This window comes from Diachasma alloeum, unplaced genomic scaffold (assembly GCF_001412515.2).
Source record: "Diachasma alloeum isolate Michigan unplaced genomic scaffold, Dall2.0 Dall_scaffold_00294, whole genome shotgun sequence".
Lineage (NCBI taxonomy): Eukaryota > Metazoa > Arthropoda > Insecta > Hymenoptera > Braconidae > Diachasma > Diachasma alloeum.
This window is the reverse complement of record NW_021680433.1, coordinates 133,566-142,477: the sequence shown is the minus strand read 5'-3', so window position 1 is coordinate 142,477 and position 8,912 is coordinate 133,566. Positions and strand designations below refer to the sequence as shown.

At 40.0% G+C, this 8,912-nt stretch overlaps 1 protein-coding gene across 1 annotated transcript in view; it reads left to right on the top strand.

Annotated features, from left to right (window-relative positions):
- LOC107039149 (arylsulfatase B) overlaps nucleotides 1-4,772 on the top strand; it is a 7,666-nt gene extending 2,894 nt beyond the window's left edge. Inside the window, exons 3-9 of the mRNA XM_015258621.1 lie at nucleotides 111-340; nucleotides 1,957-2,227; nucleotides 3,005-3,162; nucleotides 3,245-3,539; nucleotides 3,651-3,934; nucleotides 4,351-4,485; nucleotides 4,563-4,772. Coding sequence (XP_015114107.1) covers nucleotides 111-340; nucleotides 1,957-2,227; nucleotides 3,005-3,162; nucleotides 3,245-3,539; nucleotides 3,651-3,934; nucleotides 4,351-4,482 — 1,370 coding nt within the window. The 3' untranslated portion in view covers nucleotides 4,483-4,485; nucleotides 4,563-4,772. The remainder of the gene's footprint in view (nucleotides 1-110; nucleotides 341-1,956; nucleotides 2,228-3,004; nucleotides 3,163-3,244; nucleotides 3,540-3,650; nucleotides 3,935-4,350; nucleotides 4,486-4,562) is intronic.
- Nucleotides 4,773-8,912: the final 4,140 nt, after the last annotated feature.

The window sequence follows — 8,912 nt, the reverse complement described above, 5'->3', positions numbered from 1 at the left end:
CCCCCCCCCCCCCCTAAAATTGCATGGAAGGTCTAATATTAATTCGTCATAAACCGAGATCTATTTTGTATAATTGTGAGACTATTATAATATGAGTTTCACGGGAACAGGTATGCAAGGCTATCCCTTAGAAGCGGGTGAGCCTCGAGGTATACCTTTGAATACCCAGTTACTCCCCGAACACTTGAAGAACCTTGGATATTCAACACGACTCGTCGGTAAATGGCATGTCGGCTATCAAAGTGACGGGTTCACCCCAGCGAAACGCGGATTCGATACGTTTTTTGGATTCTACAATGGCTTTATTGGTTACTACGATCATAATTATACATCAAAGTCTGTAAGTTTCTGGACACACTTGTCTTTTAGTCTTAATACGTCCACTGTTGTTGTCAATTAGGAATCTCGGATGCGAAAAGACGTTACTTATATGATAAATTCGGTCACACTTTCTCCTGCTATTGTCGAGTGGAAATTTGGTTCATGTTGTCTGGGTCTAAATCAGTTTTAGATCCAATACTGGTCCGGATTTTCTGATCAGAACTCCAACTTACCTGCTCGCACTAGCACCCACTACACCCGGTAGAGCGCGTCATTCAGTGCTAGAGTTCTCAATACCGAATGTAAATAATTTAGAGGTAGTGGAGGGGGAAGTTCTGTCGTGTATAGATACGCGGTGCGCTCGGCCTGATGTTTTGCTCAGTCGGTCAAAACTTTTCTTGGCCGATACGCTGCCGCGTATCTCGATCTGGATCCGGCATGACTCAGTCACTTCTGATCCTATCCTGATCAGTCCACGCTGGTGAAATTTGACTTAACATCACTGGTACAGTTCGGATCCGAAACATCTGACTTCAACCCTGATAGGGTGAGGTAGGAAATTTTTGATCATTTGAGGATCCAACCTATCGGATCTGAGCCTTTTTGAAATTCTGAACTCTTCCTACTCTGGTTTGAAGTCAGAGTACCTTCAACGACTGCACATATCCCAAATTTCGAATAGTCAGTGACGGAATCCTTCCTTTCGGGGTTCTCACTGGACTATACAGAGTACATTCTTCGCAGTTTCACAGTGATAGTGAAGGAATTCACATGTCAGTGTTGTTACGATCCTCGGTGAATAAAGAGTGCATGAATCATGGATGACAAAGTAGAACTAAATTAGCACAGGTTACCAAGGGGGTGACGATGAGATTGTAGATTTTGGCAAATTTCTAAATTTTCTAGATTGGAAGGCTTTCTAACAAAATCTTGAAAGCTTTATACCATTTATTTTTATTTTGTTAGTTAGTATTAACTTTAATACAACCACGCAGAACCCCAAGGCCCAATGTATGTAGAGATCACGAAACCTTTCTGAAATTTATTTTTCAAGTTTAATTTTCCAACCTCTATCATGAGTTCTATCGAAATTCGTTCAACGTCGATTACTGCTGTTATTTACTATTCAATTTCATTATTCATAATTTCTTGTTAACAGTTAAAATTCAAAAACTAATTGTTTCATCGGAGAGACGCATGGCCAAATAAAAATTCCGCTTCAAAATAATTCCAAGTTTTGTTGTAATTGCATACTAGCTAAATTATGAATGATGAGGGCTGATCCTGAAAAATTGATCAGATACTGATAAGCAGGATTCGATCCTGACATGTGGATCGAGCTTGGATCAGGTACTGCCCAGACGGATTCGATCGTATACTGGTCAGGATTTTTGATCCAGTACTGAACAAATAAACCGGACCTTGACATTCAGATACTATACATTCAGATCAGTTGTTACTGATCAGTTCCTTATTCCCGGCTGAAACTAACTTTTTTTTTTAGAAAAGATGACAAGAATTGGTCATATTCCCGTCTTTCTCATGACGTTCATTGACGTATCACATGAGAGCTCGGTGATATGTCATGTCATTTGTTCATATCTCTGTCAGGGATTAACACACCCATAATCGTAGGGGATAACTGGGCACGATTTCCATCGTGATAATTCCACGGGACTGAATCCAGATTGGACTGGAGAGAGTACATATGCTACCGATCTCTTTACGGATGAAGCAGTGAAGATTATTGAGGAGCACGATAGCCAACGGCCTCTGTATCTTCAGCTGTCTCACCTTGCTCCCCATACGAGTGATGTTGGGGATCCATCGCTTGAAGTAAGAAATTTCAGTGCACTGAAGCAAACGTTTCATTACATAGCGAAAGTGGAACGTATCACATATGCAGGTAATAGATTCAGAGCAGCAATTTTCAGAATGAAACAGACAACTTATTGATACGTATACCACTTTATATTATCGGCTAACGGAGCGATTTTTTCCATTTTTTTCCACAAAATAGAGGAATTTTTCATAACTTTTACGAGAATCTCAGAGTTTTTGATAGTTTTTCAGAGAATATTCTCGATTTTGGTTTTATTTCCTGTTTTAAAAATATTTAGAAAGTAGTGAAATTTGTCCAGAATTATCTAGAAAACACCAAGAATTGTTTTCAATTTTTGGAGGAATCTGCCATTTTTTTTTCAACATTCTCATTTTTTCTTCATTTTTTAGAAAATTCTGAAAATTTCCAAAAAGTTTTAAAACTTTTTATAATGCATCCTTTTGTATATAGTTTAGCGCAATAATTGACTGTTATAAGTCCCTACGAAGATCCTAAACTAATTAATAGTATGAAGCTCACGACAATCCCTTCAATAGTTTCTTTTTGAAAAGTAGATTATTAAAGATGGAGTCAGGATAAATCGAGTCAATGACTTTCAGTATTCATTAAAAACTGTCATGGAAAATGACCGTTCCGTAGCGTGAAAAATAAAACAGATTCCGATAATTTTCGTTTACATTCGTCTTCGTCCCTAAAATCAGAAGATTTACAACCTGAGATTTTCAATTAAAAAAAAAACTAAGTACAAAAACTAATGGAATCTGTTTTGTTTAATTTGGATAGGTTCCATGGCTCCTTCAGTGATTCTGTACGAAAAATAAAGCAAGCTCTCATTTCCAGGAATGGTAACTGCTCTGGACGAATCCGTGGGTCGGGTTATGGAAGCTCTCAGCAAAAAAAATATCCTGAAAAATTCAATCGTCATCTTCATGGCCGACAATGGGGCTCCTACGTTTGGAGAATATGCGAATCGAGGATCTAATTATCCTCTCCGAGGGGTGAGCGATTGGCCAGATGGCAAGAAGAAAATGAGCTGCCACGATCAACAAGATTACAGAATACGTAAACTTCTGCTTTCAGTTGAAATCCTCATTCTATGAAGGCGCAGTACACGGAGTTGCATGTGTATACTCACCATTGATACGAAATCCGGGAAGAATTGTTGACGACCTTGTTCATATGACAGATTGGCTACCAACACTGTACAGCGCAGCTGGCGGTAATGACAAGGACCTCGGTATCATCGATGGTGTCAATCAGTGGCCGACAATTGAACGAGGAGAATCTGGTCGTAGGAAATCACTGCTAGTCAATATCGATGAAACAGTGAATCGTGAAGCTGCCATTATTGGCCGATACAAACTTTTAAAAAAAGGTAATCCTCATCAAACGGCTTTGCAAATCAATGAAACAACCTATGATGTGGGAGGATTTCGTCCTCCCTTAATCAAATCGCCTTTCGACCTTAAAATAACGGTCATTCAAGGTGCCATGCCATATTATGATGGTTATTATGGTGACAATGTTGATGATGGAGACTCTTCAGCACCTTCGTACAACTTGGATGCAGTAATGGCTTCACCAAGCAGTCAAGCTATCCTCGAGACGACAGGGGCCATCGTAGATCCTTCCAGTATTCTAGATCTTCGGGCACAGGAGAAAATCGACTGCAAGCCTCCCGCGGAATTCGCCAACTGCTCTGGAACATGTCTGTTCGATCTTGAGATTGACCCCTGTGAGACGACTGACGTATCCAGCCAATATCCAGATGTGAGTAGTGATACTTCGAGAGACGAAAGAATCGAGGGAGAAGCATTACAAGACGAGACGAGACAGTGTTTCGAGATAGAAATGAGCAGACAAGACGAGACAAAAAAAGGTGGTCGAGAGAACGAGAGAAACTAGATGCTTAATGTTTTTGACCCTTATTTTTCCTGACTGTTATTTTTTCCATGTGGGATGAGACGAGATAAGATGAGTCGAGACGAGACAATCTTTCGATTATTGACGAGACGAGAAAAGAAATATCATTCGTATGTTGAGACGAGATAAGATGAGTCGAGACGAGACAAGAAAATGCCCTTCCTCGTCTCGTCTCACCTGGTGGTGTCATTAGACGTGAGCTGTCACTATCAGATAATTTTGTAACAAGATAACTTTTTCCCCCGTGACAATTCTGGTTCCAGGTGGTAGAGATGTTGGAGAATTTTATAGATGGTTATCGAAATGTCCTGATGAATCAGACGAATACCCCGGTTGACCCAAAATCAGATCCTATGTATCACGGTGGCGTCTGGATGCCTTGGCTCAACATATAAGTGGTACTATTGAGATAAGTTTGAAAGAGGAGTTATAGGGTTCTAGAGGAAATCCAACAAATCAATCACTTTTGTTGTAGAAATCGTTGTGAAATCAATTGATTGATTCACCTGTGGGAAAAAATATGGGATCATCAACTACTGTAACATCACAATTATCGTTTCAACTGTTTGTCACTGCAATTGAAGGATGGTTCTAAATGAAGGATTCTGTTATGAATAGTGCCTACTATTCATTTTATAAGTATTCACAAAATTTAAGAGTTTTGTCGCTTTACAAAAAATTTGCGAAATATAGGACCAATTTTATCGTTTAGATTGACCATTTCTTGTATCCCTTACGAAGTCTAATATTTCTCAATCTGATAGTTGCCGTTTCACTATTCAATGTTGGAATACTCCAGCGTTGGCGTCAAGTGAAAATCTAGGAATTTTAATCGCGTCTTAAAGCTCCAATTTTTTTTCTCAAATTGTGGTAATTGTTTATATGCTCAAATATTTAGAAATTGAAGGAAACACTTGTTTCTTCAATAACTACCCTTTCTTCCAATGGAAATATGTCACACGTCATGAAGCATCCCGAGTCGAAATTTTACCGGGTTTCCCAACGTAGTTTCAAGGTCCACTGGTGGGTTTAGGACGTTGAAAGTACGTTGTCCAGGGTACAGGCTCAAATGCACCGATTTAACCTAATTTCCACGTAAATACCGTCTCTTTTTTCCATTTTTTCCAGATTGTACGTTGAAATTAGGTTGAAACTAAACATATCCCCAACGTTCCTCCACCGTACATTCTTTCCTTCCTTCCTCCCCCCTACCCTCTTCACCCTACCAGTTCCATTCTAACATCGATTAATTGATTAAATCTTGCATAAATTAATCGGTGGAATAATGGCAGAAATATAAATATTATTAACTCGGTGAAACAAAAATGGGAAAAAAAGAAAAAAACAGATCGGTCCGTTGGTTCTCGAGATATCCCTGCTAAATTCCAACTGCTCCATAATTATCATTAATACAACTCCTCCTCCACTGACAAAACATTGGTTTTTGACAATTATTGACCAGATTTTTATTTTTGATGCGTTTGGAGTACCGCAAGATTCCTAACAATCTCGCGGAATAAGGTGATTGCACTTTAGTTAATTTCTTGGTGGTAATTCTGGATAAATATTAACCATAATTGGTTGCGTAAAAAAATGACGCCCTTATGAGGAGAACATTGAGTTCTCAAAACGTTGGCGATTAGAAAAATAAGAGTTTTTCTTGTTTTTTCACCTTTACTATATTAATATTGCTGATATTGACCGCATAATGGTAGAGAAGGAGATGTATTAAAGATATCCAAGTACTTTGGCTATTTTTTCTCCAGTGAAATGCGTCTTCATTTTTGTAGTTGAACATCGGAGCTCTCATTTAAGCCCCATTTAATCCTGGGTCGAAGTTCCTCGACATTTTACATTGATTTTACTATTTAACCTTTGTAGGTTTGGATTTGAATCTCGATATTGAACCGTTAGAAAACATTTTAAAAATCTGAAAAAAAATTACAACCTCAACGTTTGGAGGATGATTGATGAAATAATTAGAAAATTTCAATTTTCGAAAATTCCGAGCATTTTCTATAAATAATTTATAAACAATAATTTATAAACAAAAAAGTAAGGTTTCTGAAAGTTTAAAAAACTTTAATTATTTATTTATAAACAACGAATGTTCTAAAAAATTATAATCCTGTGCAAAGTGTAATTTGAATGGCGCTGAATACTCATGATTTTTTTCAAATTTTTCTCACGCAATTTAATTGGCAATGATTGAAAGTGGTTGAATCTATTGTAGTCTGTACCAAACTGTAGAAGATACTTGGATATCCTTAAACGTAATTTATGTTCAGGGCGTTCTGCGTGAAGTTTTCTAAGAATTACTTCCCTCACAATATAAGATATAGATACTACAGAAATGTACGAATAGAAATAGATAGTTCCGACAAAATCTGCCAGAAATGTCTCATTTAACTTTCAGTCATCAAAATAATCAACACTAAATCTTTGTTTCTAATTCTCCGTAGATCTCGAGTTTTTTCTATCTTCTCAGTAGCACCAGGTAGCTAAATTTTGATCTACGAACGAGAGAAAAATTATTTCGCTGATAATAGGCGATCATCAAACCGAGATTTTGTGCTTTGCCCAGGTAATCGGTGATATCCTAGAGCTATTCACAAACAGTTTCATATAATCACAGTAGTACTACACAGATGTATCGCCTCCCCCTCCTCTCCCCCACCCGCAGCCCGCCAATGTGAGATTATTGCTATATATAAGTATTTCGACACGAAGGTCCCGCATTCCCGCGAAATCGTAGTTTTTGATGGGCTGAAGAGATGATGAAGAAGAGGCAAGGATAGCTGGAGGACATTCCCATGAGTCGGGGGCGGCCACCAGAGGATTTCGCGCTCGCCACTATCCCATGGGCCCCCTCCACCCTCTCCTGGTGAAATCCCTGCCAGTCCCCTTGGGCTGTTCACCGGTCAATATATTCCCCCCCCCCCCCCCNTCAAGAAACTCTACCAATGGATGGTGCGTGCAGATATATGAATCTCCGATGCTTCAGAGGCGTTATTACTCAGAAAGAACACCCCTTAATCACTGAGGAAGGAAAAAGCCTCCACTACTGAGTTCTAACTACTTCAAATCCAATGGGTTTTATCTTAAACGCAGTGAAAAAAATAAATCTCAAAAAATTAATGAAAAAACAATTTCTCACAGTTTAACTCAAATTCCTCAAACAGGGATACAATCAAGAACGAAGTATCCCATTACCAAAATTATGACGAAAACGTTATGAATAATGATTCTCTGTATCAATTGAATTGCTAGATAACCGGTGTCTGTATTTCCACATGGAATATAGTTTATGACACCCGAGAAATTAACTCGGTGTCACCAATGCGTCTAGCATTCTCTGAATTTTGCTATCAGGAGAACAGAAGCGCCAAGAGATTGCCGCATACCAGCTACACACACCAACCGACCCCCTCTATTCTCACAACATGAATCCGATCGGTAAAGTAGGGAACTATAACGCGACGGGTAGTGGCCACACGTTCGACAAACCCTCGACATTTGCCAGTGACACGTTTTTAAATAAAAAAAAAATCACAACAGTTCCTTGTGTTATATGTGAACGTATGTCCAGAGAGGCATGTGGAAAGATAGACCCGGATTATCATGCACGTGCATGTTGACAAAAGAAGTTTAGCTTGTAAAGCTGATTAAACCTTAGTTAATCACAACCGATCAGGAGAGTATAGATACGCGGAAAGTCGCGGGCTTCTGGTGGTGAGTGAGGGTTCAGCTCTGTGGACGCATGTGCTCCTGGTAGTACAGTGTACTAGCGGGCGGTCCCGCGCGGCAAACCTGACCCTAAAGGCTCTTGTAACGGTATGATTCTCTGATTCACACGACATAGCAACTGAATTCAGTGCTGCAGTCCGTGAATTCCTAAGATTCTACCATCATACCTAACGGGTGGTAGAGGTTACTCTCGCTGTCTGCCTAATGTTCGGGTGGTTTTTGGGGCGGATAGCGAGAGAAAGAACTGGCGGGGGGAGCTGTCAATGTATTACGAATTACTCGTTTTGCACGTTTTTTCGGAGAGGGGGGGGAGGGGATTTCGGCACGATCTCTCACCGGAGGTCGCCGAATATTTCGCGGTGGTGGAGGGGTGGGAGGCATTGTTCGGGAGGAAGTAGCGAGGTTAATCGCAGGGATAAAGAGATTCACTCTGCGAGTTTGCGGCAGTTCTGGGTTATTTAAGGATAATCGGGCGAGCCCGCAGGGTTGGAAAAAAAGCAGCCATTTTTTTCTTCTCTTTTTACGTATTCTTCAAATGATGGAAAAGGCGTGTGCAAAGTTTCAGACTGCTGGAGAGCATGGTTAATTTATTATGAATTTTTGAAAAAGTGGTCATTTAACCCGTGATCTTATGGAAATCACAAAAAAAACTGCAAAACCCAAGGAAAAAATGCAGCCAAAGTCATGAAACTTTAGACACATTTAGAACATGTGATCAATGATTTTTTGAGTGAAAACGATTGTCGCCTAGGAGCACTGTTTATTAATAATAGCGATAAAAGGACTGAAAAATGAAATTTCTGCGCACGCAGCCCAAACGAGCAGTAACGTCCCAAGTACCGATCGGGTGAGGGTAGCGCGGTCAATTTAAACGTCTCTTGAGACAGAGCGATGAAGCGTCGTAATTGGAGCTCCCTCGAGTGAGAGTGACCTCCTGGTGAAAAAAAAACTACCGACGATCTTGCCACTTTTTCGCATGGATTAATATTTTTGCATTTATTAACTAGGGGGTTTCGCCCCTGCTCGCTCCGCTCGCCAACCCCGGTAGGGGCTTCGCCCCCCCCCCCCCCCCCCCCCC